Source organism: Eubalaena glacialis, chromosome 1, assembly GCF_028564815.1.
Source record: "Eubalaena glacialis isolate mEubGla1 chromosome 1, mEubGla1.1.hap2.+ XY, whole genome shotgun sequence".
Taxonomy (NCBI): domain Eukaryota; kingdom Metazoa; phylum Chordata; class Mammalia; order Artiodactyla; family Balaenidae; genus Eubalaena; species Eubalaena glacialis.
In genome coordinates, this window is record NC_083716.1 from 6,232,608 (window position 1) to 6,247,134 (window position 14,527).

Here is a 14,527-nt window from a genome sequence, read left to right on the forward strand (position 1 = left end):
CAACCTTCTTTTTCAGCCCCATCGTCCTCTACCCTGAGGAACCCCTCCTCCATTCCAGCCCCACTGTTTTCTACATGTTTCCGGAACATGCCCTACATGTGTCTCACTGCCTTTATCCCTGCTGTGTCTCGGCCTGGGACACCCTCCTCTCCCCATCTCTCAGTGGCTTTGGAAGGTTCACTCTCCCACCAAGGCCCAAATCAAATGATGCCTCCTCCACGAAGCCCACCCTGGCCTCCCAGCCACTCCTTGCCATGCAGCTCAACCCTGCTTCACCTGTTCCATCATAGACAGCCCTTGCTTCCACAGCACAGTGCCTGTAGCATAGCAGGTGCTTCCTAGAGATTTGTTTACAACCCTGGGTTAAGGCACCCATCCTGCTTTGGCTCACTTACAGTCGATTACCGTACCTTGTGCTTTCACTACCCTGCTGTAAGGACCTTCAGGATAGGGAACATGTCTGATAAGCTCTTAGCACTGGCCTTAGATGTGGGAGACAGCACAAGATGCTTTTAAAAATTCAATTAAATAAAAATACTCAGATGCCAGGTTATTTGGTACCTGAATAAGTACACACATTGCTGTGTTCCTTTAATGTCTTGCATTGATTTTAATTATGTAATATAAAGTTTACTGCACTAAGTTTTATATAATGAGATCAAATATAACACAAAATGCAGGAATACTTCTTGCTCCACCACGCTATTGAAAAATAATCAATCAACTTATTTTTCAAAGGGTAGAATTGACCAGTGTTATGGTCCATGGAATCAGAAATAACCATTATAATGAAAGTAATCATTTGCAATTTAGCGATCAGGGCAATCACAACCATCATTTTTCAAAAAAGAAAGAAAGGAAAAGTTCTGCTTTGATGCAGTGTTGTTATTTATAATTTAACCAACACGTTGAATTGATCCATTTGAAGAAATTGACCAGAAATCTCAGCTGAGAAAGTGAAAAAAGGATCTCAGGAGGAAAACAAGTCAGAGGGAGTGAGGTGAGTGCTGGGAAATGAGCCTCAGCCCTCCTGAAGGACTGGCCACGTCCAAGGATGCCAAGGAGTTGCCCACCATCCTCCCTGGTACCTCTCAGCTGGACTTGAGTGTTCGCTGATCTGGGTGGATGTGGGTTTTCCAGATGTCACAGCTCAACCTAAATGGCCCATGGCAAAGTGGTCTAAGGGGCCGAAAAGTCAGGCACGTGGAGATGACCTTGCCTTTGCTGTCCTGTCTGCTAGGAAAGCAGGGCCCTGGGCCCACCCTAGCACTGTCTAGAACCTGGCACTTTATAGGTGCTCAATAAACATTGGTGGAATAAATGTGCTCTCCCCAAGCCATCAAGTGGTCAGTGAAACTTAATCCCAGCCAGTTCAAATTTTTTAAAAATCTTTAAAGTGTAGTAGATCATGTTAAGAAAGAAATTAGCTTAGAGTGGGAGGTGAAGTTAATTTGACCTTGACCTCTGTTCTGTGACCTTCTGCTCCCATAGCTTCTATCAGGCTGGGCTATGCTGGCTCCCCTCCACCCCGCAGGCCATGCCACCTCTGGTGAGGGCTCTCCTTCTCCCTTCCTCTTCCTCCGTGGAGATATTCATTCCGTCATCCTGTGTAAACATCTGTGGGAGCCACAGCTGGGTTTGGAGCCTTTCTGCACCATCTCCAAGGCTGCTCTGGTCCCCACCCTGAAGGACCCCCAAGGTCAAGTCTCAGTTCTCCCAGGCTCTACTCTCATTTAAAATTCAGAATGTCCAAATCCCAACTCCTTGGTCCCCAGACTGGCCCCTCTCCTGAACTCTTTTCCATTAAAGGTCCAGCCCATCCCAGGCTTCTAGCTTGGCCCCCGGGGGGATCTCTGATAACCTCTGGCAGGCACCAGCCCCTCCCACTCCCACCCCTTACAGCATCTCCCTCATCCGTCTCCCCTTCCCCATTCCCCCATCGCCACCCCAGAGCAGCCCTCCCTCCCTCCAGGATTTTTAAATTGCTTCGCACCCATGCTTCCTCCACCCTTCCCTTCACGTCCATCTTGCACATTCCAGAAGGTCATGTTTCAAAAACACGGTTCGATCATAAGTCCCGCCACCCTCTGCACTCAAAACCACACGGCTCCCCACAGCCTACATACCAGAGCCCCTGTTCACTCACGTGCTTGTGCAACAGTGTTTCCACGGGTGTTTACCCATCACCTCCTCACACACTGATCGCTGCAGCCAGACATCATTTTAATACGAGGAAGCAAGTGCCGTGAAGTAGGTGTACACAAAACCACACAAGAAACTCGGCAGAAGGGCCCAGGGAATCCTGCAGGAAGGTATGGCTAACCTGGACCTCAGAGGTTATGCTTCAGCCTGGAAGGCTCTGCCCGAGGGCTGCCCGGGAACCATGGAAGCCTTTGGGTGAAAACGTGGCCCCAAAGCAGCTGCATCCCACAGGCCAGAGGGGTGGCCACCAACGGTTACGAGGCAAGGAGCCGGTGGATTTGATAGAGGTCCCGGGCTGGAGGTGGGGAAAGGCAGAGGAAGAGGGGCCCGCAAGAGCAAAGTCCCGGCAGTTGGGAGTTGGAAGTGCATAGAGGAGGCAATATTGTCTTCTGCGCAAAGCGTGTGCGGCACGGTGAGTGACGAGGCCACAGGTGCAGCCCAAGGTCTAAAGCCAAGGTGAGCGCCTTGCCTGGCATTGACCACCGCCCAGGTCCAGTGCCCGCCCTCCTTCTGTGGCCCTGCTGCCCTTCTGCGCGCGTCTCCGTTTCAGCCACAGTGTTTCTTTCTGAGCACACGCTGACCTTTCTCTCACCTGCACTCTTGCTTCTTCGAGGCCGTTCACCTGGCCCCCGAGCTCCCCACGCCTCCAGGTCTGCCCCATCCTCCAGAACTCCCTTCAAGGCCCCCGTTTCACATGGGCTGTTTATCAGCCATTCCTAGGTCAGTACTGGGCTGACTGCCCAGCCTCTGGGCAGCTCTGAGTTTCTCCGGCATTTTGCACTTGGAATTCAGCTGCGCCCACCCTGGCACAAGTCCTTGGTGACTCAGGAGAGAGGCTGACCATCCAGAGTGGCCAAAGACAAGGGAGCAGGCGTGGGAGCCAGGTCCATCTGGGGGATCCTGGCTCTGCCACTGACCAGCTGTGTGCCTGTGTTAGTTTCCTAGGGCTGCCGTAACAAATGACCGCAAACTGGGGGCCTTTAAGGCAACAGAAATGTCTTCTCTCGCAGTTCTGGAGGCCAGAAGCCTGAAATCAAGGTGTTGGCAGGGTTGGTTCCTTTTGGAGGCTCTGAGGGAGAATCCATCCCTGCCCCTCTCCTGGATCCTGGCCGTCCTCGGCGTTCCTGGCCTTGTGGCCGCATCACTCCAATCTCTGCCTCTGTCCACATGGCCTTCGCCCCTGTGTGTCTGTGTCTTCTCCTTTTTCTGTCTCTTATGAGGACACACGTCATTGAATTTAGGGCCCACCCTCAATCCAGGTAATCTTATCTTGATATCCTCCACTTAATCACATCTGCAAACCACTGCCCCCTGTTGTTTTTTGTTGTTTGTTTTTTTGTTTTTTGCTGCTCCACGCGGCACGTGGGATCTTAGTTCCCCATCCAGGGGATCGAACCTTCGCCCCCTGCATTGGAAGCATGGGAGTCTTAACCCCTAGACTGCCAGGGAAGTCCCCTCCCGCTTTTTGAAGGTTTATATTCACAGGTACCGGGGATGAGGACTTGGATATATCTTTTGGGGAAACACAGAGACCGTGAGCTCTCGTCATTGGCTTCCTGTTAATGAAAGGGGCTCATGATACCTGCTTTAGAGGACTGCTGTAAATATTAGAGAAAATAGAGACTTCAAGAGCCTGTTCATGGGGGCGGGGAAGGGTGAGGAGTGACTGCTAACAGTACAGGGTTTGCTTTAGGGGTGATGAAAACATTCTGGAATTAGACGGTGGTGATGTTTGTACAACTCAGTGAATATACTAAAAAACCATTGAATTGCATGCTTTAAAAGAGTGAGCATAATGGTTGGTGAATTATTTCTCAATAGAGCCATTATTTCTAAAAAGGAGCCTGGCTCAGGGTAACCATCAATCGTAGCTGCTATTATTATTATTGATATGCCAGTAATAGCTATTCTTTTTTTTTTCTAACATCTTTATTGGAATATAATTGCTTTACATTGTTGTGTTAGTTTCTGCTGTATAACAAAGTGAATCAGCTGTACATATACATATATCCCCATATCTCCTCCCTCTTGCGTCTCCCTCCCACCCTCTCTATCCCACCCCTCTAGGTGGTCACAAAGCACTGAGCTGAGCTCCCTGTGCTATGCGGCTGCTTCCCGCTAGCTATCTGTTTTACATTTGGTAGTGTATATATGTCCATGCCACTCTCTCACTTCGTCCCAGCTTACCCTTCCCCCTCCCCGTGTCCTCAAGTCCATTCTCTACATCTGCGTCTTTATTCCTGTCCTGCCCCTAGGTTCTTCAGAACCTTTTTTTTTTTAGATTCCATATATATGTGTTAGCATACGGTAGTAATAGCTACTCTTAGCATTTTTTATAACAGTTTGTTTTACCTCTTTGGTCGTGTCTCCCAAACCTGATTATGAATTACATTTGAAATGGGAACCATGGGTGAGATGCCTTTATGGATTCCATGGGAGCTAGCCTGGTGCTTTGCACGTAGCAGGGGATAATGAATATTTGCTTTGATTATACATGAGTAGTTCACATGGAAATTACTTATTGAAAATAAGCCTGATGGTGCTACTGTGTTCACTAATACTGCTGCCATCACTGTGTATCAAACACAGATGAGGTGGGATACCGCTTTTACCCATGAGCTCCTCCCAAAAAGGACTGAAATTAAATTTCATGCCAACTGCATTTCTAACATGATTGGCAGCACAGTATTGAGCCCCAATGTCTATTTCCAAGAAAATTCAGTTCGCAATTGAACACAGAATTAACAAGGTTAATTCCCATTTTTGAATCATCATCTGATTACAGGTCGTCAAAATCCATGTGCCACTCCCCTGCTTGCCTGGGAGTAGAAAGAAAAATCATATGAAGAACAACGCCATTCAGCTGTGTTATTGCCTGACTCACCGTTGCTTTGGAGATTAAAAACTGAATTTCAAGAAAGACAAAAACTTATCTTGAGGAAGTGTAGGTCCCCTGAGTTATCACTTTGAAAGCTAACAAAACAGTAAATCTATTTAATATTTAAGCCTTTAAAATTGTAATAGATTCCTCTTTGTTTCCACTGAAGGAAAAACAATGGGGTTTTGAAATTTAAAGTAAGCCTGCCTGTTTCCAAAGCAGCAGCTCCATTTTTTCGGCCCCTTCCCTTTTGACTTCTGCCTCTGTGACAGTCATCCCTATTTCGGGCCCCACAACCCTCTCAAGCAACTTCAGTGTCCGTCGTCGGATGAATGGATAAAGAAGACGTGGCACATACATACAATGGAATATTACTCAGCCATAAAAAGAAACGAAATGGAGTTATTTGTAGTGAGGTGGATGGAGTTAGAGTCTGTCATACAGAGTGAAGTAAGTCAGAAAGAGAAAAACAAATAGAGTATGCTAACACATATATATGGAATCTAAGGGGGAAAAAAAGGTCATGAAGAACCTAGTGGTAAGACGGGAATAAAGACACAGACCTACTAGAGAATGGACTTGAGGATATGGGAGGGGGAAGGGTAAGCTGTGACAAAGTGAGAGAGTGGCATGGACATATATACACTACCAAATGTAAAATAGATAGCTACTGGGAAGCAGCCGCATAGCACAGGGAGATCAGCTCGGTGCTTTGTGATCACCTAGAGGGGTAGGATAGGGAGGGTGGGAGGGAGGCAGATGCAAGAGGAAAGAGATATGGGAACATATGTATATGTATAACTGATTCACTTTGTTATAAAGCAGAAACTAACACACCATTGTAAAGCAATTATACTCCAATAAAGATGTTAAAAAAAAAAAAGAAAAAGCACGGGAGGGAGGCAGGCAGGAGAGTGCAGGGGCTGAACATCTCAAGCTTCGGATACCTGGGTGGAGACTGGGTCCCCCCTGTACCTCCAGCTACCTGTGTGCCCTTGACGGCAGGGAAAATGACCTGAGCTGCGCTATATGAGGATCCACTGAGCCTGGATCCTAGGCAGAGTGCCATGACGGGTGGCCCTCATCATCTCAACCAGCCCTCTCTTCTGCTTCTCCCATTCACCAGCACTCGCTGCCCCAGAAGTTTGCCTCACCCTCCCCTCATAAGGGCCAGTCCAGTGTTCTCCTGATCCTCTTAATCTCCCCATAGAGAAGATACCCACAGTCTTCATCTTCCCCAAACATTGGCAACTGTCTTCTAACCTCTCTCCCCCTGCTCTACCAGTGGGAAGAGAACCCCACTTTCAAAGTCTGCTGGATTTAAATTCCACACTCTGAGATACTCCCAACTCCAAGTTGACAGCTAAATACCTATGACATTCAACTTAAATTACATTCGCTTATCTAGTTTGGGGCCAGAAAGGGCTGTGAGAACATCAAATTTTCACATCTCAGAAACCCGGAATCCTTGAATTTTGTGTCCACTGTGGTTTCCAGCAATCTCAAGAGCTAAATGATTAATTATACACAAGACAGTCCAAAGCAATTATTTAATTAAGATGTATTATAGGCTGCCAATTGTTTGGAGCAAAGGGAAAGGCTTCACCCCAGTTTCTCAACATCTGGCCTTTGGATGACTTAAAAGATAAAAGGAGATACCAGAACATTTTTATGACTGAGTAACAATTTCTAGAAATTTTCCATTAAGTAGAAAATCTTTTTCAGTCATGTGCTTCTCATGATTAGAACTTGGCGACAGATTTTACTGTAAGTGTTCAGCTTACTGAAATCCAATGCAAAATAGAAAATGTTGCAATGAAAAATGAAATGTCGTGTCATTTTCTTTTTAGGGCAGGAAAGTCAGCTTTCTAGCCAATCTCTCTTTTCCCCTCAAGTGTATTCATTTTCCACTTTACCCTGGCCTTCTTTTTTTAAAGATCTTTTTCTTAATTTGGGGTTTTTCAAAATAAACTTTAATAAACAGAAATGTCCTACTACCCATTCTAAACTGAGAAATCTAAGTTTTAGTTCATAAAGAACTTTTCAAAGAAAAAAATACAAGCCACCCCAGAGCTGATGACCAAAGTCCTGTCTATATGAATAGATCTACTTGGAGATACATGAAGACTCTAGTTTGGGGGGTTGGGAGTAGGGGATCAGGGTGTATAAGAGAACAGCTGTATGTAATGACTTTTAATCAATCTGTGGGATTTGAAAATAGCCAGAACTTCTCAGTTACGCCAAACCACATTGGCTCCCCCATCTCTGAACAGTTAAGTGTCGTGATTATTGGTAACACCCAGCCTAATTCTCCAGTGTTTTCCAGCTGCCCCGTGTGTCTCGGTGCGATCTTCTCAATTAGGCTACGGTCGTCCTGGACATGATCTTGCTGTTTCTTTCACTGCCTGTAACACTTCACAAAACAGGGCTAGTGGAGTAAACCAGCTGAATAATAATGAACTGATTAGCTTGTATGGGTTCACCGGTTGCGTTCAAAATAAATATTTGCCAAATCAAACCTTTTCCTTCCATACTATTTGAGTATTGAAATACTGTTGTTCCATTAAAATTTAAGAATGATTAAATAGTCACCTATAAATGGGCCATCAATCAGCATTGGATGAGTGAATGGCTGAACAAATGAGCAATAGTGGATGTTATAGGAACACCTTTCAAGCTCCATCCTTTGGAAACAAGCTCAGATTGTCTGAAAGAAACTGGTGGAGCACCCGACTTTTTCAGCTGTTTCTTAAGGACTAAGCTATTTCTTAAATCCTTGGAACTGATGCCCTAAAACCTGGAGCCCATGGACCTCATCCATAGTCCTGAATCTCCTGAAATTTTCTGCAAAATACTGTGGATCTATGTAGATGTGAATTCTTCTGGGGAGCGTATAAGGAGGTTCATGTCTCAAAAAAGGTTGAGTCACTGTGTTAGAAGCATCTATTGACAATCAGATGAATTTTGCATGAAAACTGTATGCATTTATGATTGCGGTCAACTTGATCAATAACAGAAGTTGCTAGATGTGTGGGAACTCTCAGAGCTGCTAGTTTACCGTTACCCAAGTTCTCATTTCTCTAAAGAAAAAACTGATTTCAACATCAGGAAGAGCCTTTTTAAGTTAAAGTACTTCTTATTCCACATTGGAAAAGAGAAAGGAAAACCAGTGTATAGGCCGATGTTCCCCCATCACTTAAAGAAACTGACATGGCTCATTTCCAGGAAGTAGGACACAGCCTACTGGAGCTCTGTCCTGCTCCAGAAGGTCAGACATGCCTTAGGATCCATGGCATAAGGCCACCTCTGTCTCTGCAAGTTAAAATATTTAGCAAATGTGTCCTTTTTTTTTCTTACATCTTTATTGGAATATAATTGCTTTGCATTGTTGTGTTAGTTTCTGCTGTATAACAAAGTGAATCAGCTATACATATACATATGTCCCCATATCCCCTCCCTCTTGCATCTCCCTCCCACCCTCCCTATCCCACCCCTCTAGGTGGTCACAAAGCACCCAGCTGATCTCCCTGTGCTATGCGGCTGCTTCCCACTAGCTATCTATTTTACATTTGGTAGTGTGTATATGTCCATGCCACTCTCTCACTTCGTCCCAGCTTACCCTTCCCCCTCCCCGTGTCCTCAAGTCCATTCTCTACGTCTGCATCTTTATTCCTGTCCTGCCCCTAGGTTCTTCAGAACCATTTTGTTTTTAGATTCCATATATATGTGTTAGCATACGGTATTTGTTTTTCTCTTTCTGACTTACTTCACTCTGTATGACAGACTCTAGGTCCATCCACCTCACTACAAATAACTCAATCTCGTTTCTTTTTATGGCTGAGTAATATTCCATTGTATATATGTGTCACATCTTCTTTATCCATTCATCTGTCGATGGACACTTAGGTTGCTTCCATGTCCTGGCTATTTTTAGTAATGCTGCAATGAATATTGTGGTACATGACTCTTTTTGAATTATGGTTTTCTCAGGGTATATGCCCAGTACTCCCACAAATTAACTAAGTAAAATACCAAAAAAAGCATACTTTTTTTTATTCTTTTTTTTTTTTTTTGGAAGTATAGTTGATTTACAATGTTGTGTTAGTTTCTGGTGTACAGCAAAGTGATTTGGTTTTATGTAAATATGTATATAAATTATATATATTATATATATGTTATTTTTCAGATTCTTTTCCATTATAGGTTATTACAAGATAATGAATATAGTTCCCTGTTCTATACAGTAGGACCTTGTCATTTATCTGTACTGTATATAGTAGTGTGTATCTGCTAATCCCAAACTCCTAATTTATCCCTCCCACTCCCTTACCCTTTGATAACCATAAGTTCGAAAAAAGCATAGGTTTATACTTAACCTTATTTCAGAATCCTTTCAACTATTTAGGAGATTTAGTTGATCAGGATGAATAATTCAGGTGTAGGAATTTCCCTTTAAAAAAAAAAAAAAGATTTCCCTTCTGAATCATGTCTGCTAATCCAGATCTAGTTATTTTCTAAGCGGATGAAACATCTTTTATCTCAACTCTTCTTCCCAGCAATATATCCTTGAGAAGTAAAAAACAAACAAACGAAAAACGTAAAGACTAAACACAGTAGATTCTTTACCATAAAATATTTGAAACAAAAAACTTCGCAGACTTGGTTTTTTGCAAAAATAAATCAGTGCAAACATATGGCACAGGAATGTCCTTTCCAATTCAGACCTGAGAATATAAATAAATTGGTATTTCTCCTTTTATTCTCTGAATAAGAACTGGGTTTTAGCCATGAACAAGAAACTGCCCTTAAAAGTTACATAATTTCTCTTCTTTCTTTTTCAACAGGGGACTTATTACATTTGAAAATAAAACCTACATTTTGGAGCCAATGAAAAATGAAACCAACAGATACAAACTCTTCCCAGTGGAGAACCTGCAGAGCACCTGGGGATCCTGTGGATCAAACACGACAGGCCTCGCTATGCATGACAGGCTCCCACCGCCCTCCCAGACCTGGGCAAGAAGGGTAGGAGGGAAACCCCACGTGGTGTCTCTGGGGAGCTGGGGGCTCCAGCTAGGGACACCCACTGCTAGGCCATCTGGAGAAATTTTGCCATTTGTGTCTGAGGGATGGAGTTATTACCCAGTTTATCTGGAGGTGGTTGCTATGATGTGTGCAGAACCTAATCAGATACTGAAAGCTCCATCGTTGTATTAAACGTCAGCCTCAGACTCATTAACCTATGCTGGGTAGAGTTGAGCTCAGAGGATACAAAATCACGTCTCCGGTGAGAACCTTCTGGGCCTAGACCCAGGAGTCTGCCCCACCGTTGGGCCCCTCCATGGTATACAGAACTGGACCGGAACCTCCACACCCTTGGGCAGCTCTCCCTTCTACAGGAAGAGACAGACAATATGGAGGTTTTGCCAACGCAAGTCTGCTTTATAATTAGGGTCTTCATTAGGATTTGCACAGCATTCCCTGCCACTGCCCACTCACCTGCCCTGGGTCTTGGTCCAGCAGTGTGGCTGAGGGGTGGTGTTTACCCCCAGTCCGTACTAGGGGGCGCCTGTCCCACTTCCCTCGAGGGGTCTCTGCTTTCTGGCCACCTGCCCCTGGGTCTGCTCATCACAGGTCTTCCCTTCTGCTGCAGGACTGGAGAGAGTAGTTGCCCTAATGGAGTCTGGACCACAGATGTCCCTCCCGACTAAGAGGTCCCCCCCTGGTGCAGCACCAGGAAACCTGCACCCCGAATGGCTGCCTGACCCTTTTACATCAGTATCACGTGGGCTCCACAGACCGCAGCAGAACTCTTAAAAAGGAGTAAGGGTAGCACATCTGGCTGGAGGCCCTGAACTCAAAGGACTACAATCCGATAGGAAGTTATCAACGACTTCCTGATTTTTCATCTCTCTCTTTCCTGTTCCTCTGTTGACAAGAAATGAAGAATTCCTAGATATGATGTCACTTAACAATGTGCTTACATTTGATGGTCTGGGGACATGTTTTCAAGGTTCCATTTAACACTCTTTGTCCTTCCTGACTTTGAGTGTTACCCTGCTTACCACTCAACACTTCATAAATATTGTGCCTCTTTTTATTCCTAGTCATTTTTCTCAATTCAGACAGTAAACGTTATCCTAAGCGATTTCTTCTCCTTCTTAAAATTTTCCTCCTACCTGTGGAGAGGTGTGTGTTCCCCTAACCTGCTTTTAACTGAACTGCTTTAGGACTTTTCATTTTAACTTTACATTCATTCTTTCCATCCTGTTTCCACCTATATGACCCTAACTTCCTCTGTTTGTTAACATGCTCCTAAGGTTTTCTGCAGCAGGTGCTTGCAACCAGTTTTTTTCTTGTTTTTCCCCATCACACCCCGTCAGGCACTGTGGCTGACTTTGAGGATGACATGCAGTAGTGGGGCTGAATCTCAATCCCCGGGAAAAGGACTTGAAAAGTGCCCCCACCTCCACCATCAGCAACAGCTTGACAGAATCTTCTTCCTGCTCTCCTCCCCTGAGCCATCTTAGAGTGACAGATTTAAGAGACGGAATCCCAAAGACCGGCCTCTGTGGTCCCAGGGCATGTTTGTTTCACGCTTACTCTTGCCTTTGATTCCAGACTTCAGATAAGATGTGATGAGGCCGTAGCTTTCACAGTCATAAACAAGTAGAACATTTGCATTTTGTTTTCCAGGCGCCTTGATTTGAGTACCTTGTTGATCACACGTTATCCACCTTGTGAGATTTATAACTTGACAGTTTAAACGGCACTCAGATATGTTTGCCATTTCATTTAGAAGTCAGTCCTGACTTGGTCAGGCCTTGCCAGCCATATTTTAATTCTTTAACTAAGCTTACGGCTCCCTAGAACTAGGATTGGCACAGTAATTTCCAGTCATTTTGACGTGTAGAGAGATGGAGAAAACCTGAATAACAATGTTGTTTTGTTAATTATGCATATGCAAGTGTAAATGAACCTTTAAATTGTAAAGGGGAGGCATTGCATGCACTTCAACCCCGTTCTCAATATTCCTCTCTAGAAATAGTCGGGATTGTTTTTACAGAAGAGAAAATGTCTCTGACTTAAAAAGCACATCTATATTGTGAAAACAATACAAAAAACAATTTTCAAATAAGTGGAATATGAGAGAATTGAAATTATACACAAGACAGTTTGGGGCAGTACCTATGGGAAATATGAAAGGGAAATACTCATGTTCTATGCCCCTTACCTGCCAGACTTAACACTGCCTTTATTTATACTCAAAAATCAGTGTAACTGCATCTAACTCATCTAGTTTATGCACTGCAGCAACTGCATTTGCTTTTTCGCAGCATTTTTCTGCCCCTACTAAATGTTAACTATTGTACAGGTTGGCTTGCAGACTGAGATTTTTCTGCAGATGTGTGTGTTTTTCTTCAACGAGCAGCAGGGATAAATCTGCACTCGGGGTATGCACTGGCTATAATATAAGCTTGAGCTATTGTTTGTCATTTTTACAAGGCTTTACATTAGATTTTAGTGAGAACCCACGTTGCTTCTGGAAGGGTGCCTGCGGTCAGAGGGCTTCCTCGCCGGTTCCCTCCTCTGCAGCTTTTTAAGTCCAGCCTGCAGAGCCCCTGCCACTCAGCCCTCCTGTGGCTGCTCCCTCCCTCTCCATCAGCTGTTCATTCAAAAATGCAAAGGAATTTTAACACAAGCCTGAGCAGACTATAAGGAAGGTGAAGGCCATAAATCTGCTACTGGAGAAAATCACATAATACATCCCGAAGGCAAATGTGAATTATTTTTGAATTATCCTCTCCGGGGACTATCTGTGCTATTGTTCCCCTCCACTAGTATGGATAATTAGGAGTCAAATGTAAAAGTCAGTGCCTTCTCTAGAAAGCCAAGTTTGCTTGGGCTACTGAGTTCAAATAGGACATCTGGTCAGGGAGACCCTGTAGTTTCCTCAAAGGCAGCCACTCTGAAATGGACCAGGGCTGTTGCTTTTGGGTTTCTAGACAGGCTGCCATATTGGTTTAACAGAAGTCACAGTAGTGATGGTGGGAGCAGTATTAACAGGAATGTGTATTATCTGTAGAGTCTAGTAATAGTTGAATATCTGGAACTGGCCAGAACCATTGGAAAACTTGTTAATTAGAGCAGGCATGTTTAATTTTTCTCTAATATAACCACCCTCACCTCTGTACCTCCTCTAAGAGGCCATACATACCAAGTTCCTTTACTGCCTTGGTCGTTCTTAAATCTCGGTGGATAACAGAGCCAGCACTGCTATTGCTTCCTTGGCCCTGAGCTCTGAGCATCTCTCAGTGTGAACCGAGGTTCCAAAATATCCAGGTGTGGATTCCTATTGAGTCTTGAATCGATTGAAACTCTAGATGAGTAAATAACAGCTCTCACTTCTGCCACTGGCGTTTTAGACTCAATTTCAGGACTTTGCATCTGTCCCCATTAACATTCAGCTCATCAAGTTCAGCCCATTCTTCCAGCATTTGTCTCGTTTGCTTGCTGGTTCTGTAGCCTGTTGTTAGCCAGACCTCAGAGGCTGTACCCCACGCAGATATGATCTCTGTGCTTGGTCCCCATGCAAATCATTGGTAAGGATGGTAGAGATGACCTTTCACAGCAGAGACCAGGACTCAGTTCATACATATTCATAAAGTGGCCTTAGAGTCAAGGCACGGAGCCTGGCTTGAGCCAACGATGATCTTTCTTTACTCAGAGGAAGGTAAACCAAACTTCTGATTCATCAAATTTGCTGATCTTACCGTCTATGGAAATGGTCCTGGTTCCATTGTTATTGTTTTGTTGTTGTTGTTGTTTGGTTAAAACACCCAACTTGAATCTGTTTGCCTGTCTCCATCCTTACAGCCTCAAACTGTCACCAGCGCTCACCTGCGCCCTCCACTTCCCCTATGGTCCCCCGATAATCCATTCTCCTCCGAGCAGCCAGAGTGATGTGTAAAGAACCTCACATTCAAGGGTCCCCCACTGCTCTCTGATAATTAGATTACCGGCCAGCCTCCTCACCATGGCCCCTGTCCTCCGTCTCCATCTTCAGCCATATCTCATCCACACTTTTCCCTCACTCACCAGACGATAGCCATCCTGCCCGCTGCTACGACACTCCAAGCTCTCCCCAGCCTCAGGACTTGTGCTGTGTTATCCCGTCTCCCTGAAACACCGTTTCAGGGACCTGGCCCATAGGAAGAGAGAGTTGCAATGAGAATTTATTGTCACCCTCATCTTGACTTGTTTTCTGACTCGGGTTGAGTTAAGTTCTCAATGCCAGAGTTCTTGTTGTAACATGTGTAGGGGTCATTCTCCCCGAGAACTTGGCTGTGATGACTTTGAGAGGCCCAGGAACAGCTTCCCGCTTGAGCAAGGCTCAAAGAACCCCTCGGTCTGCACCTCGGAGCAGAGAATGGTTGGGCCATTCTC

The 14,527-nt window shown here is 44.8% G+C and overlaps 1 protein-coding gene across 1 annotated transcript in view; it reads left to right on the forward strand.

Annotated features, from left to right (window-relative positions):
• ADAM12 (ADAM metallopeptidase domain 12) overlaps positions 1 to 14,527 on the forward strand; it is a 390,595-nt gene that overhangs the window by 278,340 nt on the left and 97,728 nt on the right. Inside the window, exon 6 of the mRNA XM_061183918.1 lies at positions 9,925 to 10,105. Within this exon, the coding sequence (XP_061039901.1) occupies positions 9,925 to 10,105 (181 nt within the window). The remainder of the gene's footprint in view (positions 1 to 9,924; positions 10,106 to 14,527) is intronic.